The sequence below is a fragment of the Choloepus didactylus genome, chromosome 2 (assembly GCF_015220235.1).
Source record: "Choloepus didactylus isolate mChoDid1 chromosome 2, mChoDid1.pri, whole genome shotgun sequence".
NCBI classification, from domain to species: domain Eukaryota; kingdom Metazoa; phylum Chordata; class Mammalia; order Pilosa; family Megalonychidae; genus Choloepus; species Choloepus didactylus.
In genome coordinates, this window is record NC_051308.1 from 57,843,650 (window position 1) to 57,866,098 (window position 22,449).

Sequence of the window (22,449 nt, forward strand, 5' to 3'; positions counted from 1 at the left end):
TAACTCTTAAAGTTACTTATTCTCTGGGATTCCACTGCCTTCCTGGCGGGAGAGCTAAAATGAGGATAATAGCAGTATGTACCCCATAGGATTGTTGCAAAGACTCAATGAGCTAGATAAACAATAGCTCTTACTATCACCCATATACTAATAACCCCTAAATGTATATCTCCAGTTCTGATCTCTCCCCTTCAGTTTATATCCTTCAGCCTGTGGGACATCTCCAGTTGTCTGCACCCCAGACACCTGAAACTCAACATATCCAGAAATAAACACATTATCTTCCTTTCCAGGCTGATGTTTCATTGCTTATGTAATACAGCAATGTCAAGGCTGGTATCTGCTCACTACCCCTCCCCAATCTTATCACTTCATCCTAATTTTATATCCTACATTTGAATCCCTTTCTCCCAGTCAATAGCACCCCTGCCTTAATTTAGGACCCATTATTTCTCATCTGGATTATTGCAATAGTCTTTTGCTTCTCTCAAAGCCAACCTTGTCATGTTGCTTATGGACCCTCTTTTTCCCTGCAACACCTCTACCTCCCAATACCTAAGTCTCCATCACTTGTTAGCTGTGTGAATTTGGGCAGATTACTTAATCGATCTGTGCTTCTTTCTTTACTTGTAAAATGGAAGTAAGAGCACCTACTTCCTAAGTTGGTCTTGTAAATTAAATGACTAATGCAAAGCATTCAGAACAGTGTCTAGAATATGCAAGCGCTCATAGTGTTGGCTATTATTATTATCATTGCTATTATTTTTTCATGTCCGTGCTGCTAGGTTCAAGCTGTTCCCTCTACGTGGAAAATCCTCGTTTCCCAGTACTCCTTCCGTTCTTTCCCGGGTTTTACTGTCTATTATCGCACCTACCACAGTGTATTGACATGATTAAAACGATCGATTTCATGTGTCTGATCCTCTCCACCAGATTATTAACTCCTCAAGGGCAGGTTCTCTGGCACGTAGTAAATTGTGCATAAATGTTGGCTCAGCTTAACTGTAAGAATAAACTACTTCGCCAGGCGGAAGGCCCCGGCCCCGCCCGGTTTGGGGGCGGGGCGGGGAGCTCGGCACGGGGGGTGGAACTCTTTTTCCTCGCCGTGGCGGCGGAGGCGCACGGCGTGGGTAGTGGCAAGACATCGTCGGAGGAAGGCTGAAGAAGCCCAAGGTGCTGCCGTTGCTAGTACGAGTTGGACTTGCTGCCGTCCAATCCTCGTCTGCCGAGGTCTCCGACCGAGTGGAACTCGCAGCCGCGGTCTCGGAGCCCATCCTCTCCTTGCCCTGTCCGTGATGGAGCCGGCCACCGCACTGCCCCCGGGCCCGCGCCCGGCGCTGCCCCTCGGGGGCCCGGGCCCGCTGGGCGAGTTCCTGCCTCCCCCCGAGTGCCCTGTCTTCGAACCCAGCTGGGAAGAGTTTGCGGACCCCTTCGCTTTCATCCACAAGATCCGGCCCATAGCCGAGCAGACTGGGATCTGTAAGGTGCGGCCGCCACCGGTGAGTCACGCCAGCACCCCGGATCCTGCTCGCGGCTTGGGGAGGGAGCGAGGACGCGCGGAGCCGGGGAGGCCCGAGGCGCGGGTGATGGGGAGCAGGGTCGCCTAGGAGGCCGCGGCAAGTTTGGGGCGGCCCAGAGGGTCGGAGTTGAGGCAGGGCGGCGAGACCGGGGCTTCTTCAGGGTGGGCGATAAGCAGAGTGGAAGAGCGGGGGGTGGTTTGGTGCTGCGACCGGCAGGGCCTGGTCGACGCGGGGCTCCGGCGGCGGCTGTGCGGCCCGGCCCGGGGGTTCGAGTTCGGTTCCGGATAGAGTGGTGGCAGGGGACGGAGGATGGTCGCGGGGGTGTTTTTTCCCAGAGCCAGGCGGAGGCGCGGGCAGGGAGGGAGGGCTCTGGGCTCGGCCAGGCGTCGCAGGCTGGTCCTCGCCTCCTCCCAGGGGGTGCGGGGGTGTGTGATGGGGTGGGGGTGGGGGAGTTGCGAGTTGTCGTGCGAGGAGGAAAGTTTTCAATATGGCGGCGGGAGCCCCTGGTCCTTTGTGTGGTGGCGGCGTCGGCCCGGAGCGGCCCTCACCTGGGCGCCCCACCCTCCAGACCAGGGCACCCTCCATCCCTTCGTCCCTGGGTCTCCTGGTGCCCCCCGGGTCGGGGTCGAGGAGGGAGCGTCCAGCGCTGCTGGAGGGCGGGGGAGGAGCCGTGGATCTGGCCCCGGAGCGCATATATTGGGGGCGTAAGTGTCTGGAGGGCACTTTTGGGGCGGTGGAGGGCAGAGCAGACAGCGATGGGCCCCGATGCCCACTCGCGCCCCCGTGGGTTCTTACACCCCGACTCTGGCCCAATCGCTCGACTTCCCGAGGGAGGCCTGGGCTGTGTTGGTGAGGTGTGGATGGAGTGGGGACGAGGCTGCGTTTGTGGGGCAAGATGTCAGAAGAGAAGACTTCCGAAGATTTAATGCTAATTTTTCCTGTCCCCCAGTCTCCGGGAACTGAAATGCAATCACCAACTCAGCTCTCCCCAGACCTTGTCTAAAGCTCCTGGACCTGGGGGTGGTGTGTGAGGGGCGGGGTGTTTCTGAAATCATTCTTAACGGCTCCAAGGTTCGTTGAGGCTGACTAGGTGCGCTCCTACACCCCTATTTTTGCCCACCTTTTGGGATCGTCTAAGTCCGAGTTGGGCTAAATGACGGTTGGACCGGCTGAGACCGTTGGGAAGGAGGTTTAACTGCCTTTCCTGCTGTTAAAGAATCTTCTCCCTGCTCTTCTCCCCCACCCCCACTTCCCCCCCAAAAAGTGGAGGAAGAGCCCCCTTAAATCCCTTTCTCCCATTAACCTTGAACTTTGTAATGACATTTTGAGTTACGAGGATGCTGTATGCAATCATTTCTGTTTTGGAAGACTATTTTGAGGGAGATGCCTGAATAAGTCGTCCTTATCGCGCCCACCTCCCTACCCCCCAAATTAAAACAAGGACACCATACTTTAAATCGTTTTTCTTGAGGGAGTTTTAAAATGGTGATGAAATAATATGTTTCAGAAAATAACTGGCCACCTAGTATGGGGAAACGTTTAAAAAATAGATTTCTCAGGTGGACAAGGTTGAATCTTCTTGCTTGAGGGAAGTAAATTTAGAGTGCAAAGAGGCCTGCAGAAGTTAGCTAACCGTGACTGGTTTGACCCAAGGTTTTAATTCTTGAAGAATAGGTTATGTTTAAAACATTTAGCAATTTAGTTATATTTGCACAAATGAGATTTTACTCAGAAATTAGGCAACTTGAGTAAGTTCTTGTTAATCTAAATATGAAGAATCTGGTTCCTGGGAGTTGTCCTCCATGTTGGTATTGTGGTGTACTAGGGCTGGGGTAAACCCTTTATCTTGCTTTCTTATTCTTTACCTTTTATGGGGTCCTTTCCTGGAAAAGATAGTGTTGCATTGGTTAGGTTTGGCTACCTATCTCCCTGTCTTGGCTAGCATATTAATAGTAAGCTTTGCAAAATGTTTGGTTGTATTCCCTTTTCCCTCTCTGAATGTCAGACATGATGGCCACCATTTTGTGTTGAGAATACTACATAGAACAGCCTGGGAAAGGTGCTAAAGAGGCACAAACAATCTACAAAAATAACCAGTGCTCTGTTTGGAGACTGCCTTTGTGTGGAGGGGGCTTGCCTCTTCCTTTGTTTAGCAAACTCCTATGCCAAATGGAAAGAGTTTGCGGAGTATTGTAACCACAAAAAGGGAAATCTTTTCAGAAGTTGTACCTCTTGAAGAGGGGTCTTATTGGAACAAAGGCTTCTTAAGAGATGTAAACAGTCTTTGTTTTAGAAACTGTTTTTTTTTTTTTTGTTTTAGGAAAGCTAACTGTGAACAAGTGGTTTCATATAGTTGAAATACAGCAACCAAAAAACCCTTCAAGAGGTATGAAATATTTTTCATGAGGATAGCTAAATATATAATACCCGTGTTTCTAGATGAGTTTTGTTCACTGAGTTTTTGGAACACAAGTGACTAGATTAAAAGAGGCATTGAGGCTATAGGTATTTTACTTGTAGGAAGAGAAAGGAAGAATTCTAAAGCATTTCTGTTTCCTTTTCTTATTTTTGTATCTTTAATTATGGTATTTACATAGTTTCAGTTTATAACTGCTTTCTCAATGAGGGTCCTAAGCTGCTTGGCTTCTGAGAACTTTGGTTGTTTAACGGAGTGTTTAAATTAATTTTATATCTGGGAGTCCTACCCGAAATTCACAGAAATTTGGGAAGATAAAATTAGAAAATATGATCAAAGGTAATAAATCAGGATGACTACTTAAATCCTGAATCAAAAATTTAGAGAGAAAAATAAACCTTTGCTTCAAATTACATCAAATACATAGGATAATATTTTAATCTACAATTGTCACTTTTCTAGTTTTGTTACCTTTAAAATGCAGATTTTTCATTTCCTTTTCAATATACTTATGTCTGTTTAAGGATAAATTGGGTCACTTTGTGGTATTTGGAAATGATTAATTTTAGGGTTGTAACTATTGAGCAAAAACATAGTTGGCTGCTCAGTAAATATTTTTGAGTCTCCCAAGTTTGATTGGAATATATTTGATGGCTTTAATAACTTACTTTCTTGCCCTCAAACATCTAACATTTGGCCATAGATAGGTGGATTCCACAAATTTCTTCTTTGGCAAGTGTCTGAAAGTCAGAGATTTAAATCAAACTCCAGATGGCACAGAAGACACATTTCTTCCCAACTTTTATACTTTCTGTGGTCACTAGTTTGATCCCTTCAAATTTAGAGCCAAAGTGTGAAAGTGCCTTTAAGTGTTTTAATATAGTCAGCATCTTTGAGTGAGCCTGCTGGTTCCACCTTTACACAACAGGAAGGAACTTAAATACACATTTTAGGCTTTCTTTGTATAGAAGAGGTATTAATGATAGCATTTACTCTTCTTTCAGCTTATCATTGTCTGTAATTCTGGGTTTAACTTTGGCCTAACCCTCTTTCTGTTGTTTTCCCAATTTCTTTGGTTGTACAAAATCTTTCTCTAGTTGTGGTGATTTTTTGGCCATCTTAAGCCATTTGGAGAAATGACTTATCAATGGAAATATCCTTGAGTGAAGGAAGAATTTATAGCTTTTAAAAAAAAATAAGTTTTATTGAGAAAAAAAATTCATGTGTTATATAATTTTTCCATTTGAATATACAATTCAGTGGTATTTAGTATACAGAATTTTGCAGCTATCACTGCAATCAATTTTAGAGCATTTTTATCAACCCCCAAAGAACCCCATGTCCATTTGTAACTACTTTTATTTTGCCTGAATCCCATTGCTTTTTTTAAATACAACTTTCAAAGTACAATTTAACAAGTAGTATAACTACTTTTTTCAGACAAATTTAGGACTCTACTTCCTAGGAGAAAATCATCATTTTATTTCTTACTTGATAGGAGGCTGAATTAAGTCCTACAGTTCAAGTTTGCAATTGTCTTCCTTAAAACAAAAACTTCATTTGTGGTAGTCTATGAATGGGTGTTTATAGAGCCATATATATATCTAGTTATAACTGCTATGAATTTAATAAACAAAATACATTTTTAGGATGGAATCTGAGTTGTTTTATACATGTATGAAGCAGCGAAAGATTTGCACCCATACCCTTGCTAAAAAATTAAATTCCTTACCTATGTTTATCAGATTTGTTTTTTTAAAACATGCATTCTGAACCATTTTATAGAGCAAAATAGATTAGAGAATTGCCTTTGGAAAGTGTTAATGTTCTATATGGAAGCAGAATTTTAAATTCTTTCATTAATGGAAGACTGATAAAAAATTGGAGAAAATTATTAACTCTTAATTTCATTCTTTGTCTTTAAGGTACTTTTCTTCATGATCTGTTGAACTGGACTTAGAGTTTCTGGTTAATTGATTAGTGTTAAACTTGTTTGTTTAATTTGGGGGATAAGTTCAGGATATTTAGGACATTTGAAGATAGGCAGGCAGAAATCTGCCAGTGAGAGAATTTTCTTTTAAAGGGCAAAAAATATCATTATAAACTATTTCAGTAAAAAAAAATTTGAATCTGGTTTATGGGCTGTAATGGGATCTTTTTGCAGACCCTTGTAACCTCTCACAGTTGTCTTAATTTGGACCACATTACAGTTGGCTATAGAAAAGGATAAGAGAGAGCCCATGCTATAGAAATCAAAGTGCTAATTGGGTTCCTGATATGGAGGTATAGAAACCTGCTATGTACCTCTTTCCAAATGCCATTTATAGGTGTGAAAAACCCCTAACCTAAGAAGACTTTGTTTTCCTCCTTGTGCAGTCCTTTCTGCTTGTGTTGAGGTAGTTCTTCTGTGATTTTTCTTTTTCTAAGAGAATTAGATATTCTCGGAGAACATACTTATATACCTGTTTTAGGTGTAGAAGGTCATTACCAACCTCAAACAAAAATTAAAATTAGTTGGAATAAATGTTGGGAACTAGAGGGGCTATATTTTCTGAAATTTAGTTTGGGGCACTTGAAGAAGACCTGCCTGTTGACAGGTTCATTTGGGGTAGATGGATGAGTGAGATGATACCTTGGAAAAACTATTTCCCTGATGTACTCCCCTTATCTTTTGATTATTTTTAAGTTTGAGAAACTAATAACTGGATTTAAAATATCTGAGTTGAGGAATTTGTTTTAGATATGAGAATTGTTTGCAACCTAATAGGGATTTCTTAAACATTTATTAACTGCTATGTCTTAAAACAGAATTAAAGAGAAAAATTTAATGACATGTTAACTATGTACACCTCCCCAAATTTTTCCAAAAATGTTCCTTTTTTTTGTCATTAACTATTAAGATGAGTTTAATTTTATGGAGCATACCAATGAGGAAAAGCTTCCTGTAGGGCAGTGAGACATTTCTGTTACATAATTGTAAGAAATTTGGAACCAAGAATGTGGAATTTTACTAAAAGCATTCCTTTTAAGTCCTCCCCCCCCCTTGTTGATTTAAACATTCAAATCTTAAATGGTAGATCATTCCTGTTAAAGCACCATTGCCGTATATGCCTTTAGACACAGCCTTGAGCCATACCATCTGTTCATCTATTTTTTGTTTCTTTCTGGACCTAAAGACTAACTAATACTTTCTTCTGCCAGAGCCACCAACAAGTAAAAAAAAAATTATTATGAAAATTTTCAAGCATATACAAAAGTGTAGGGAATAGTCTCTTTAGTTTTCAGTTCCTGTATATAATAAGACAGTAGAAAGCAGGAATACAAGATTGGGGTTGAGAGCAGACTTGTGACCTCCACTGTGGAGATTAGTTAGGATTAGCTTTTGTCTTATTCGGGTATGAGTGAGAGATTTGGGCAATTAAGAGTGAGCTTTCTAACCTTCAGTGAGTGATGGTCACTTTGCCCAATAAAGGTGGGGACTGTATTTCTCAATTTTAGACAGTGACTTTGTTATATTGTTATACTTATGTTGGAACCTGTGAAGAAATTTGCCTATCTTCAGGCCACCTCATGGCACACAGAAATTTGGGAGTGGGCGGTGGGTGGAGGGCATTCTCTGCCAGTATTGTTCCACTCTCTGCTGGCATGTACGTGCGTGCACTCTCCCTCTCCCTTTCCCTCTCTCTCTTTCTCTCTCTCATTTGCCAGACTTTATCTCAACCTTTCTCTTAGAAAGGAGCCTTTTGGTCAGATTGGGTATCTAGCTTGACAGAACAGAGCTTGGAATCAGGAGTAACCAAGAAATAGTAGGCAATTCCTTTCTGGAAACAGACTTTTCAGGAAGTGGGAATCAGAAAGGTCTTAACGAGTTGTTGGTTAGTTAGGTTGTGAGATTTACATTTCTGCGAAGAATAGTACAGTTGAATTAGAACATTGATGTTGCTGTTTCTTTTTCAACAGAATTGTTAATCAAAGTTTATGTGGTAGCAAATATTTTCTTCCAAATGGACAATTTAAAAATTAGGTCATTTAAAAATATTTTCTATAAATAACCCCTTAAAATCTAAGGGATTCCCATTCCGTTCATTTCTCAGATAGGAGGCTAGTTAAACAAGACCAGGCAGAAGACCACATAATGAATGGTTTTTTAGAACTTGAAAAGTCAATTTCACTAGGCAATGCGTTGTAAAATGCTGTCAAAGTTAAGAAGTGTTTTTTTTGGGGGGGATAAAAATGAGGTTTATCACGCGGTAGGGCAGGTATGTGTAATTTTTTTTTCTATTTTTTAATAGAGAAAGGTTTGCAGAAAAATTATGCTGAAAGTGCAAAGTTCCATATATGCATCCCCCACACAGTTTTTCCTATTATTAACACTTTGTTTTAATGTGGTGCTTTTCTTAGAATTAATGAAACATATTATTATAATTATACTATTATTGTAGTCCATAGTTTACATTAGGTTTCACTGTTTGTGTTATAGATAGAGTTCTGTGGTTTTTCAAAATTTTTATTCTGGTATCATATATAAGCTAAAATTTCCCATTTTCACTATTTTCAAATATACGTATGTGTATTTTAATAGTTTTTAAAAGCCAGTTTCTCTATTACATAAAGGAGGACAGGAGGGGATACTGTTCCAGATTTTTTCAAAGAAGTGGGCAGTCTTGAATCTAATCCCATCGTGACCTTGGACAAAGTCATTTTACTCCGATGTATGCCTTCTCCTCTGCTATAAGGGGATCTGACACTGACCTAGGGCTGCTGTCCAGATTAATTAACTGATGGATTGCAAAAAGCTTAAATCCCAAAGCTTTATTTGTGCATTGCTAAGAAGAGTCTGGGGAGAGGTTTAGAGAGAGAAGGTTAGTGCCAAATGAATGTCCCTCATTTTCCCCCGCAGTGAAGGGATTTTTTAAAAAGTGAAACTTGAAAAGGCAAAAGGCCAGCATCAAAACCAGAATATGCAGAAGGTAATCCTTCTATTGGTTTAGATGAACCTTTTCTGTACCTGGATCTTTAAAAAAAATTAGATTAAAAAAAATTTCATGTAGAGCTGGTATAAATTATTTCAGAAAATTTACAGGTCTAGATGTGTATGTGTGTCTTGTGTGGTATGCATACACAGGCAGGAGTTTGTATTTGTGAGCATCGGGTTAAGAATTGTTTAAAAATTGTTTTAATTTCCTCTAGTATGAGATGACTGTGATACTGTGGAAGCCCTGTGAATGGATAGCATTGTATTCTGTCTAACAGATAATTTAAATAATCCCAGTTCTTGCCTGATAGTATGGATCAGTAGACTGTCTTTATTTATTTATTTATTTTTAATCTTCATTTTATTGAGATATATTCACATACCACGCAGTCATACAAAACAAATCGTACATTCGATTGTTCACAGTACCATTACATAGTTGTACATTTATCACCTAAATCAATCCCTGACACCTTCATTAGCACACACACACAAATAATAAGAATAATAATTAAAGTGAAAAAGAGCAATTGAAATGAAAAAGAACACTGGGTACCTTTGTCTGTTTGTTTGTTTGTTTCCTTCCCCTATTTTTCTACTCATCCATCCATAAACTAGACAAAGTGGAGTGTGGTCCTTATGGCTTTCCCAATCCCATTGTCACCCCTCATAAGCTACATTTTTATACAATTGTCTTCGAGATTCATGGGTTCTGGGTTGTAGTTTGATAGTTTCAGGTATCCACCACCAGCTACCCCAATTCTTTAGAACATAAAAAGGGTTGTCTAAATTGTGCGTAAGAGTGCCCACCAGAGTGACCTCTCGGCTCCTTTTGGAATCTCTCTGCTACTGAAGCTTATTTCATTTCCTTTCACATCCCCCTTTTGGTCAAGAAGATGTTTTCCATCCCACGATGCCAGGTCTACATTCCTCCCTGGGAGTCATATTCCACGTTGCCAGGGAGATTCACTCCCCTGGGTAGTAGAATGTCTTTAATATTTCTACAGTTATCCTACTTGTGAAGTGGGGAGAAAAGCAGAAGAGGTGGCAGGGATAAGGTTTATTTTGGTTTAAAAAAAAAAAATCACATTATCGAGTAAGATTCTTTACTAACAATTAAGCAAGCATTTAAAAAAAAAAAAAAAGTTGATTAGAACCCCTGTATAATCCTGTACAAATTTAGATTCCCCATTTCTTGTTCAAATACTTCTTCTATTATTGGACCTCATAACATTGCCTCTTAGGGGCACCCATATATACTTTATTTCCAAGATAACTTTTTAAATTGTGATTCAAGCAATTTGGTCAAAATAATGTTGCTTTTTAGATGTATCGAAACTCTTCCCAATGGTGTCTATATGGAGTTTGAAATCTTTAAGTGCTGAGTATTTTAGTTGTGAGCAGGTAGCTAGCTAAGATTTCTCTCTCCGCAGCTATGTTCCTTGTGTGGCGCTGGGCTCATTTTTGTGCAATCCTTTGCTAATTCTTGCCATCTCACCTCCTTGACCAGTCTCAGCTTTAGTGTATTTTGAGCTCTTGCTTGGAGCTTTTATTGAGTATGTGCTCCTATGAGGCATACATATTATAGGCTGACATGAAAAAATATTACCATTTTTCTCCAATCACATAACTCCGGAAACAAAGAACAAATCCCTATCAACCCGCATAATTACAAGGTCTTTAAGGCAAGATTCTACCAGTTTTCTGTGTGGTTATACCAGCTCATCATTTGGTGATATTTAAACCAGATGGTAATATCTCATCTTTGCCATATTTTGACTTGGAGGAAAGAGATGGGGAGGATAGGAGCTCTTAAGATTTGTGCTGTGGTATCTTTTTATTTGTGGGACAGGAGCTGAAGAGGATGGAAATGAAGATGTGGGAAATGTCTTTTTGGCAGGTAGGAGAGGGCTATGATGAGAGGATTTCTGGAGTATAGCTCCCACCTTGTAAAATTCCAGGTATTCTAATCTTTTTCCCTCTCCTAGAGAGGCTCTCATCCAATATTATGATGCATTTTGCACAAATTGAGAATAGCCACCAGATTTTCCAATGGGAGGCTGGCTCCAGGAATTTGTAGAGGGTATGGATTTGGGATTTTTTAAAATTGTGCTTGATGGCAGCCCATTCTTCTGGATTCCTCCGTAACTACTTTTTTCACCACTAACCTTGTTGCTTTTCCCATCTTCCATTTGTAAAATATATCTGGCTTGTTCAGCTGCTGCGGAAGACAGTTTGGCAGTTCCACAGGAAGCTAAATACAGAATTTCCATATGAACCAGCAATACTGCTACTAGGTATATTCCCAGAAGAATTGAAAGCAGGGAGTTGAGCAGATATTTGTATACCGATGTTCATAGTGGCATTATTGCCCAAAGTTAGAAGCAACCCAAGTGTCCAACAACTGATGAATGGATAAACAATGTCTTATATACATATGATAGAATATTATTCAGCTGTAAAAAGGGATGAAGCCCTGATGCATGTGAGAACACGGATGAACCTTAAGGACATTATGCCGAGTGAAATAAGTCAGACACAAAAGGACAAATACTGTATGATCTCACTGATACGAACTAATTATAATAAGCAAACTCATATAGTTAGAGTCTAGACTATACGTTACCAGGAGATAGACTGGGGGTAGAGAATTGGGAGCTGATGCTTAATTTGTACAGAATTTCTATTTAGGTTGCTTGTAAAGGTTTGGAAATGCATGGTGGTTGATAGTAGCACATTATTGTGAGTGTAATTAACAGTGCTGAATTATGTATGTGAATGTTGTAAGGGGAAATTTTGGGTTGTGTATGTTGTTAGAACGACAGCTAGAAGACAAAACACGGGACCGTATAACACCATGAACCCTGTTGTGGATGGTAGACTGGGGTTAATAATACAAATTTAAGAATGTTCCTTCATGAATTATAACAAATGTACGGCACTAATACAAGGTGTTAATAATAGGGTGGCATATGGGGAAAAATATACATAATGTAAACTATGGATTGTAGTTACTAGTACTATTTTAATATTCTTTCATCAGTTGTAACAAAGGTATCACACTATTGCAAAATGTTAACAACAGGGTGGGTATATGGGAACATTGTATTTTTTACATGACTTTTCTGTAAACCTGCAATTTCTCTAATTAAAAAAAAAAAAAAAGGGAAGACACCAGACACAAAAGTACTACATATTGTATGATTCCATTTATATAAAATATAAATATAAATAAATTTATAAAGACAGATTAGTGGTTGTGTAGGGATTGGGATGGATAGAGGGAAGGGGTATGGGTTTTTCTTTTTGGAGTAATGAAAATGTTCTAAAATTGATTGTGATGATAAATACACCACACTGAATACACTAAAAGCCATTGACTGTAAACTTTGGATGGATTGTATGGTATATGACTGTATCTCTATAAAACTGCTTTAAAAAAAAAAAAAAAGACCTGACTTATTACATAAGATAGTTGCTCATTGAAAGAGGGAAGAGGGTTTAGAATTTGATCCAGGTTTCCAAGATACTTTATTTTTGGGGGGTGATATTAGCTAACTAGGAAATGAAAACTTGTAGAGAATAGAGATTTAGTGGAAAGCATATTAGTCTAGAAGTCAAAGCATATGTGGCTTTTGGGCTGTGTTCCATTATTTACGTGTTATCTTTGAGCTGCTAGCCTTAAGAGGTTCCTGACTGTAAATTCAGAGCCTTCAGAACTTTCTTTGTTTCTCCAAAGCATTAATCTCTTAACCTGTTTAATCTGTTATCCCCTATAAAATGGGAATAATAACCCAGTCCTGCTTTATGTGGTGAGACCCAAAGAAGTAAGTAACTATTGCCCAGGGTCACATGACTAGTAAAGTGGGAAGTTACTAGGCAGTGCAACTCTAGAGTTAGTGTTCTTAACCACTATTTATATTGCCTCTTATAACCATAGTAATGATACGATTGTGATGACAAGAATGAATAATGGGAAATTACTTTGAAAATTATGAATCTTATTCTTTTTTGCTTATGCTCTTTCTATCCTTGTTGGTAACCGTGGCTATCTTTTTTTCTGATAGGTTTAGCAAAAAACATTTTTGTTAGTTCTTGCTGCTAACGTAGGTATTAGATTTGCATTATAGATAAGGAAACAGCCTCAGAGAACCTAAATGACTTGTCTAAGGTGACAGCTTATAAAGGACAAATTGGGTATTCCAAATCATGGCTTTTTACTCTCAAGTTCAGTGTTCTTCCAGTATACAGTGGCTCCCTTTATAGAACCCAGGAACTTAGCCTACCTATCTCTTTCATCTCCCCTCACTGACTTTTTGGGAAGGAGAGTGTTCTAGTTTGCTAATGCTGCCGGAATGCAAAACACCAGAGATGGACTGGCTTTTATAAAGGGGAGTTAATGTGGTTACACAGTTACAGTCTTAAAGCCATAAAGTGTCCAAGGTAACACATCAGCAATCGGGTACCTTCACTGGAGGATGGCCAATGGCGTCCGGGAAATCTCTGTTAGCTGGGAAGGCATGTGGCTGGTGTCTGCTCCAAAGTTCTGATTTCAAAATGGCTTTCTCCCAGGACATTCCTCTCTAGGCTTCAGCTCTTCAAAACTGTCACTCTTAATTGCTCTTGGGGCATTTGTCCTCTCTTAGCTTCTTTGGAGCAAGAGTCTGCTTTCAACAGCCGTCTTCAAACTCTCTCTCATCTGCAGCTCCTGGGCTTTCTTCAAAGTGTCCCTCTTGGCTGCAGCTCCTCTTCAGAAGTTCACTCTCAGCTGCACTGAGTTCCTTCTGTTATGTCAGCTCATTTGTATGGCTCCACTGATCAACTTAGACCCACCCTGAATGGGCGGAGCAACACCTCCGTGGAAATTATCCAATCAGAGTCATCACCCACGGCTGAGTGGGGCACATTCCAAATAAACACTCAAAGAATTACAGTCTAATCAACACTGATAACGTCTGCCCACACAAGATTACATCAAAGATAATGGCATTTGGGGAACACAATATATTCAAACTGGCACAGAGTGTAGGTTTTCTCTCTCTTCCTTCCCCTAGCTCTCTGTTCTAGTTTGCTAATGCTGCCATTACACGAAGTACCAGAAATGGACTGGCTTTTATAAAGGGAGTTTATTTGGTTACAAAGTTACAGTTTGAAGGCCATGAAAATGTCCAAAAGAAGGCATCAACACAAGTATAAATTCACCAAAGGAAGGCCAATGGTATCTGGAAAACCTCTGTTAGTTGGGAAGGCAGGTCACTGGCATCTGCTGAGCCCAGATTGTGTTCCATCTCTACTCTCAGCTCCTGTATGTTCTTCGAAGTGTATCTCTTGGCTGCAGTTGCACTGAGTTCCTTCTGTTTGTCAGCTATTTTATATGGCTCCAGTGCTTTATTTAAGACCCACCCTGAATGGGTGGGGTAGCACCTCCATCAAAGTTATCGAATCAGAGGTCTTGCCCACAGTTGATTGAGTCACATCTCCATGGAAACAATAGGTTCCAACCTAATCAACGCTAATACCTTTACCCCCATAAGATTGCATTAAAGAACATGGAGTTTTGGGGGACATAATACATCCAAACTGACACACCCCCTCTAACACATGCTTTTTGGGGCAGGGAGTAAAATGGTGGGAAGGTATTAGTACCAGTAACTGCAGAGAAATAAATACAAATAGTAAGCTGCACATATATGATACAAAAGCACTAGTTAGGTTTTTTCCTTAAAGTTAGGTTTATTGAGGTACCATTTGGTATTGTCTGTGTGTATATAAATAATTTTCCTACCTGTTGACTTTGAATTGATGGCTGAAATTCTCAGTTGAAGGACTTTATTACAGAAAACTATGGAATCCTTTTTATCAACTCTGATGAAGGAAGAAATAAATGAATTGGGTCCTTGGAGTTGGTTGTGGATTCAATTCATTTATTGAAATGTCAATAAGTGGCAGGCCTTGTGTTAAGCTTCTAGGATTTCAGAAATGAAACAGCCTCTGCTTAAAGGAACACATAGTCTAATGGTAAAAGAGATATGCAAGTAGAGTATGTAGTATGATGTGTGCAAGGAATAGAAATTATATAGAGAGTGGTTGAAAATACTAGATTAGGTTATGGAGGTGGGTAGAATAAGGGGAGAGAGGGCTGCCTGGGATGTTTGGGAAGGCTTTATCACACCTGATCAGGTGGGATGGAAAATAATGAGGGGCATGATAGGACCCTCAGAAACTTAAGGAAGAGAATCTAGTTGGAGGCACCAGAAAGTACAGTGTTGGGAAGTCAGTGGGAAAAAAGCAGGTTTGTTGAGAGTATTTCAGACTTATATGTGTCTTCATGATAATGATAATGATTTCTTAAGTCTCAACTCTAGACACAGCTTGCAAAATCCCTTATTTTATACCTGAAAAGGCAGATACTTGCATAGTTTTTATAGAGTGTATCCCAGTGATCAGGCAGCCATTCAGATGAGGACTGGTTTCATTAGGCTGCAACTTTCTCATATTTTAGGATAAAGTAGGTTATTTTTCAATTCAAATTTATTTTGGAATTTGGCAAATAAATGTTAAAGGATAAAGCAGTCAATAGTACTAACTACTACAGTAGCATACATCATGGCCTGAGATGTATCATAGGCTAAATTTATTTTAAGATCTTTGGAGATTAGATTTATCTGCCATCCTAAATTGAGCATGGCTGTGTATTAGTACATTATTTTCTTTTTCAAACAGGAAAGCTGAACTTGAAGTTTGGTCAGAATTATAGTATATTGAGAAGACTGGCAGGTTTTACCTTGTAAATACTTAACAATCATAGCAATTCCAGTTGAGGTTTAAGCTTCAGTTTTTTACTTCAAATAGTGGCTAGTAGGGATCATACATATTTTTAAATTATATCAGCTTTTAATATTAGGCTTATCATTAATGGCAGCAGGGCTAAATATTTGTTAAATATTTATATCAGGTGAAACGTATGTAGCCTTCATTTTACATTTCTTTTTCAATACAATAGCAAATGTGTTTTTGGATGGAACATCAACCACAACAAAGATTTGGAGATTTAGTAATCTTTCAGAATTTCCTCTGAGTTAACAGACTGATTTTTACTCCCATTATTGTCCCTATCCTGACCCTGACTTTCAGTCTCCAGGAGTGACCGGTTTGTAGAGGACTAAAGGTAAAGCATGTGTTTACAGATCTAATGAGGCCTTAACAGTTGCCTTAAAGTTAGGGTGTGGGATGTTTAACTTCCCTTGCCCTTGGCGCCCAAGTAGGTTCGGGTGTTGCTGGGGGAATGTTGAGGGGGCAGAGTCCAACCTCTTTTTTAACCCTGAACCCTTCATACACATACATATCATTATTGGAATCTTTCTGAAGTGAGTATGTAATCTTTCCTTAACCTTGGTAGCTTCAGTTTTCTGCTAGAAATTCTTTTCCATACTATGATCCTAGGTTTGAAAGAAAGAAAAGATTCAAAATTGCTTATTAAATAAGTTCCTTGAGGAAAAAACTAGCAGTATAGGTAGTTGATCTTAACATGCTGTGGTGTAGGCATACCAAAGTAATATTTGCACCAATTATAATTGCTGCAGAGGAGAAGGTTCTGACATTTCTTCTGATGCTGTTCAGTGACTTCAGTACCATAAGTGTCTATGAATGATCTGAAAGAAAGAATAGTTTCCTGTTAACTTTTCATGACTGGCCCCATACTATGATGTCAGTCTGCTTGACTAGAAGGTGACTTGTTCTAGGGATTTAGTCTTTTTAGAATCCTTCTTGAGGAATATTAAAAGGATGTTTTATTACAGGCCTGTTAAGACTTTGGGAATGTACCAAAAACTTGTATGAATCACTCCAGTAGGTGACTTTGGTAGAAGTTTATTAGGGAAATTTTGGGGAGAGTTCAGTTTCTCGTGATACAGTCTATTGTTTGTAAACAAGATAATATTTAGTTAGTTCCTATAAAGTGGCCTGAACAGACACCTTTGAGGTTTGGGAAGCAGGATCCATGAGAAAGCCATATAATATTTTTCATGGTTTTGACAATAATAAATTTAAGTAATTTGGAGGCCCTACAAATTTAGGCTATTAATTGTCAAGTTTTATTAAAAACTAATGCTTAGAAAGTAAATACCATGGCATGTCTCTTTTTTTGTCATTATATTTTTTCCAATTCTCACCAACACTTGTTTTTGTCTGTCTTTTTTATTGCCATCCTGGTGGGTATGAAGTGGAATCTCATCATGATTTTTATTTGTAGTTCTCTAATGTCTAATAATCTGTCTTTTCAGGGGCTTGTTGGCCATTTGTATATCTTTGTTGGAGAAATGTCTGTTGAAATCCTTTGCCTTTTTAAGTTGAGTTATTTGGCTTTTTATTGTTGAGTGTAAGAGTTCTTTATGTATTCTGGATACTAGATACTTATAAAATATTTTCTGTCATTCTGTGGACTGTCAAGTTTTTTGATGATGTCCTTTGAAACGCACAAGTTTTTAATTTTGATGGGGTTGTTTATTTGTTCTTTGGTTGCTTGCTCTTTGGTGTTAGATTATCTAAGAAACTATTGCCTAAGCCAAGGTCATGAAGATTTATGCTTATATTTCCTTCTAAGATTTTATAGTTTTAGTTCTTACATTTAGATCTTTGGTCCAGTTTGAATTAATTTTTGTATATGCTGTGAGGTAAGGTTTGCATGTGTTGACCCAGCACCATTTATTGAAAAGACTATTCTTTTCCCATTGAATTGTTTGGCACCTTTGCCAACAGTCAGTTGACCATAAATATATGGGTTTATTTCTAGATAGCATGTAGTTTTTTTTGTTTGTTTGTTTTATTGTTAATTTTAAAACTTTTAATTTTGAAATAATTTCATACTTACAGGATAGTTTGAAAAGTAAAACAAACCCCATACAGGAAATTCCATACTTCTATTCCTGTAGCCAGTTTTAACTTTTTGCCACATTTCCCGTATCATTCTATCTATCCTAAGTCTGTAAATCTATTGATATTCCCCTGGATAGTCCACCTGTCTATCCATCCATCTATCTGTTTGTCAATCCATTTTCCATACACTTCAGTTTAAGTTGTGTGCATCATGCTTCTTGAACACTTAATAGTGTCATGTGCATTTCCTAAGAACAAGAGTGTTCACTTATGTATCCACCTTAAGTGCAGTTATCAAATTTGAGAAATTTAACATTGATAAAAAGCTTACAATGAGTATTCTAATTTTTACATATGTTCCAATAATGTTCTTTTGAGCCTTCTCCCCTCTCTTGTTAGATACCATCTAGGATCATATATTGCCTTTAATTGCTTTATAATTTTTTTTTTAGTTGTGGGAACATATATACAACATAAACTTTCCCATCTCGACCACTCCCCAGCATACCATTCAGGGGATTAATGACATTTACAGTGTTTTAGTACCCTCATTACCTTCCATTATTAAAACTTTCCCATTTCCCCAAACAAACCCTACACCATCATGCATTAACTCCCCATTCTCCCTGCCCCCACCCCTGGTAACCATACTCTAATTTCTGTCTTTGCATATTCTCTCTTTGTAGTAGTTACCAGGGGGCTTAATTTAACATCCTAAATCTGTACTACTCTTGTTTGCTTTGATACCAACTTAACTTTAATAGTATATACAAACTATGTTCCTATACCCCACTGACTCCCCACATTTCTGTAGTTCTTGTCACAAATTATGTTTACACATTATGAGTCCAAAGCCATTTATTTCTCTCATTATATTTTATGCGTTTGCCTTTTAGATTCTGTAGGAAGTCAAAAGTAGAGTTACAAATCAAAGATACCATAGTACCGGCATTTCATATTGACCTCTGTTGCTACCCTTGCCATAGATCTTTATTTCTTCCACAGCTTTGATCTATTATCTAGTGTCCTTTCCTTCCAACCTGCAGAACTTCCTTTAGCATCTATCTCTTATAGGGCCAGTCTAGTGGTGACCAGCTTCCTCTGCTTTTGTTTCTTTGGGAATGTTTTAATTTCTCCCGCTTTTTTTTTTTTATTTAGAGAAGTTGTGGATTTACAGAACAATCATGTACAAGATTCCCACATACCACCCAATTATTAACACCTTGCATTATTGTGGTACATTTGTTACAATTGATGAAAACACATTTTTACAATTGTACTATTAACTATAGTCATGGTTTAACTTAGGATACACTGTGTTGTGTAGTTCCATGGTTTTTTGTTTTTTTTTTTACATTTTTTATTATGAAGTATAGATTCAGAAAATTGATAACTTTTAAAGTACGATTTGACAAGTAGCTAGAGAGCAAATTTCAAAGAAGGTTATGGGTTACGGTTTCACAATTTCAGTTATTTCCTTATTGTGAAATATATATACATAAAGGTATAAATTACAAAGTATTATTTAACATGTAGCCATAGAGCAGTTTTCAAAGAGTGTTATGGGTTATAGGTCAGTTATTTCCTTCTAGCTATTCTAATGCCCTAGAAACTAAAAAAAAAAAAAAAAAAAAAAAAAAAAAAAAAAAAAAATTTATAAAAATTCGGTACTCATAATCCTTTGCTAAATCCTATCTTGTCTGTTGCTACCCCTCCCTCTCATTTGATCACTGGGCAGAGGATATCTGGGCAGTGACCACCCTAACTTGTCATATTGAAAAGGGATGTTGACGTGGTGAAAGGGGTTGTGTCTGTTTGATGTTCTTGAGGAGGCTGTTGCCTCTGGATTTTGTTTTTTTTAAGTGTACAATCAGTTGTTCACAGTATCGTCATATATTTGTACATTCAACACGACAGTCAGTTTTTTTAAATTCAGTTTTATTGAGATATATTAACATACCATGCAATCATCCATGGGGTACAATCAGTTCTTCACAGTATCATCTTATAGTTGTGCATTCATCACCTCAATCTATTTTTGAACATTTTGCATGCACCAGAAAGAATCAGAATCAGAATAAAAAATAAAAATAACACCCAAATCACACCCCCCCATCCATCCTGTTTTTCATTTGGGTTTTGTCCCCATTTTTCTTCTCATCCATCCATACACTGGATAAAGGAAGTGTGATCCACAGGGTTTTCACAGTCACACTGTCACCCCTTGTAAGCTACATGTGACAGACAATTTTTTAACATTTTCATAACCCCCCAAAATGTAATAAAAATAAAAATAATAAAAATAAAACTTAAAAAAAAGAACACTCAAAACATCCCATCCCATCCCTATTATTCATTTACTTTTTGTCTCCCTTTTTCTACTTGTCTGTCTGTATATTGGATAAAGGGCATGTGAGCCACAAGGTTTTCACAATCACACAGTCATACCCTATAAGCTATGTAGTTATACAATCGTCTTTAAGAATCAAGGCTACTGGGTTGCAGTTCAGCAGTTTCAGGTGTTTCCTTCTAGCTGTTCTAATATGCTAAAAACTAAAAAGGGATATCTATATAATGTGTAAGATTAACCTCCAGAATGACCTCTTTATTCCATTTGAAATCTCTCAGCCACTGAAATGTTACTTTGTTTCATTTTTCTTCCCCTTTTTGGTCAAGAAGGCATTTTCAATCCCATGCTAGGTCCAGGCTTATTGCCAGGAGTCATGTCTCACCTTCCCAGGTACATTTACATTCCTGGGAGTCATGTCCCATGTAGAGGGGAGGACAGCGAATCCACCTGCCAAGGTGGCTTAGAGAGAGTGCCTCTGGGTTTGGGGACTTATCTGGCATAGGAACACTCTGGAGGTTTTAAGTTTCTGTAAAATCAGCTTAGTGAGTTCCATGGATTTTTAAAAATTGTATTCTAGTAACATACGTATGTTCTAGTTTGCTAATGCTGCTGAAATGCAAAACACCAGAGATGGACTGGCTTTTATAAAAGGGGATTTATTTGGTTGCATAGTTACTGTCTTAAGGCCATAAAGTGTCCAAGGTAACATATCAGCAGTTGAGTACCTTCCCTGGAGGATGGCCAATGGTGTCCGGAAAACCTCTGTTAGCTGGGAAGGCACATGGCTGGTGTCTGCTCCAGAGTTCTGGTTTCAAAATAGATTTCTCCCAGGATGTTTCTCTCTAGGCTGCAGTTCCTCAAAAATGTCACTCTTAGTTGCACTTGGGATATTTGTCCTCTCTCAGCTTCTCTGAAGCGAGAGTCTGTTTTCCATGGCCGTCTTCAAACTGTCTCTCATCTGCAGCTCCTGTGCTTTCTTCAAAGTGTCCCTCTTGGCTGTAGCTCCTCTTCAAAAACATCACTCACAGCTGGACTGCACTGTGTTCCTTCTGTTATATCAGCTCATTTATATGGGTCCACTGATCAACTTAGATCCACCTCGAATGGGCGGAGCAACACCTCCATGGAAATTATCCAATCAGAGTCATCACCCACAGCTGGGTGGGGCGCATTTCAAAGAAACACTCAAAGAATTACAATCTAATCAACACTGATAACGTCTACCCACACAAGATTACGTCAAAGATAATGGCGTTTGGGGGACACAATATATTCAAACTGGCATATTGTACGAATCTAAAATTTCCTCTTTTAACCACATTTAACTATATAATTTAGTGCTGTTAAATAAGTTCACAGTGTTGTTCTGCTATCACTATCATCCATTACCAAAACTTCTCCATCATCCCAAATGGAAACTCTATATTTTAAACCTTAATTCCCTCTTCCCTATCCCTACCCCATTCCTAGACAGTTTTTCCAGATATAGAATTCTTGGTTGGTGGTTTTTTGCTTTCAGTACTTTAAATATGTCACCCCGCTATCTTCTTGCCTTCACTGGCTTCCAATGAGAAGGTGGCACTCAAAATCATTGAGGCTCCCTTGTATGTAACACGTTGCTTCTCTCTTGTGGCTTTCCGAATTTTCTCTGTCTTTGACATTCGACACTTTAATTATAACGTGGTATGGTATTGGTTTATCCTGTTTGAAGTTCGTTGAGCAGAGTCCTTTTTTAAACTTGGGGGGTTTTCAGCCATTATTTCCTTGAATATTTCTCTGCTCCTTTCTTTCTTCTCCTTCTGGGACTTCCATAATATGTATATTGGTATGCTTGATGTTATCCTAAAGGTTCCTCAGGTTCTGTTCACTTTTCTCTTTCTGCCCCTCAGACTGGATGATTTTATTTGTTTTATCTTCAAGTTTACGAGTTCTTCTGTGAGCTCCAATCTGCTGTTGAACCCCTCTAGGGAATTTTAAATTTCTGTTACTGTGGCCTTCAGCTTTTTTTGTTTCTTTTCATCATTTCTGTCTCTATAATGATATTCTCTTTGTGTTCATCTTTCATTTTCCTGATTTCCTTTGTCCATGTTCCTTCTATTGTCTGTGTTTTTCTTTAGCTCTTTGAGCCTCTTTAGGACATTTCTTAAAGTCTTTAACTGATATGACTTCCTCATTGACATTTTCTATTGCTTCATCTTCTCCTTTGCCTGGGCCATTGCTTCCTCTCTCTTTGTATATTCTGTATAGTCTTGTGTTGAAACCTGGACATTTTTATATTTTAATGTGTTATCACTGGAATTTAGACTCTGAAACA

General features: G+C 38.8%; 1 protein-coding gene across 3 annotated transcripts in view; it reads left to right on the forward strand.

Annotated features, from left to right (window-relative positions):
- The first annotated feature begins 1,105 nt into the window (after nt 1-1,105).
- KDM5B (lysine demethylase 5B) overlaps nt 1,106-22,449 on the forward strand; it is a 95,898-nt gene continuing 74,554 nt past the window's right edge. For 2 of the 3 annotated variants that reach the window (XM_037825032.1, XM_037825033.1), the window contains exon 1: nt 1,117-1,499. In XM_037825032.1, the coding sequence (XP_037680960.1) occupies nt 1,296-1,499 (204 nt within the window). In that variant the 5' untranslated portion in view covers nt 1,117-1,295. Of the gene's footprint in view, nt 1,500-22,449 lie in introns of all 3 variants that reach the window. The other variant, XM_037825031.1, reaches the window with a different exon arrangement.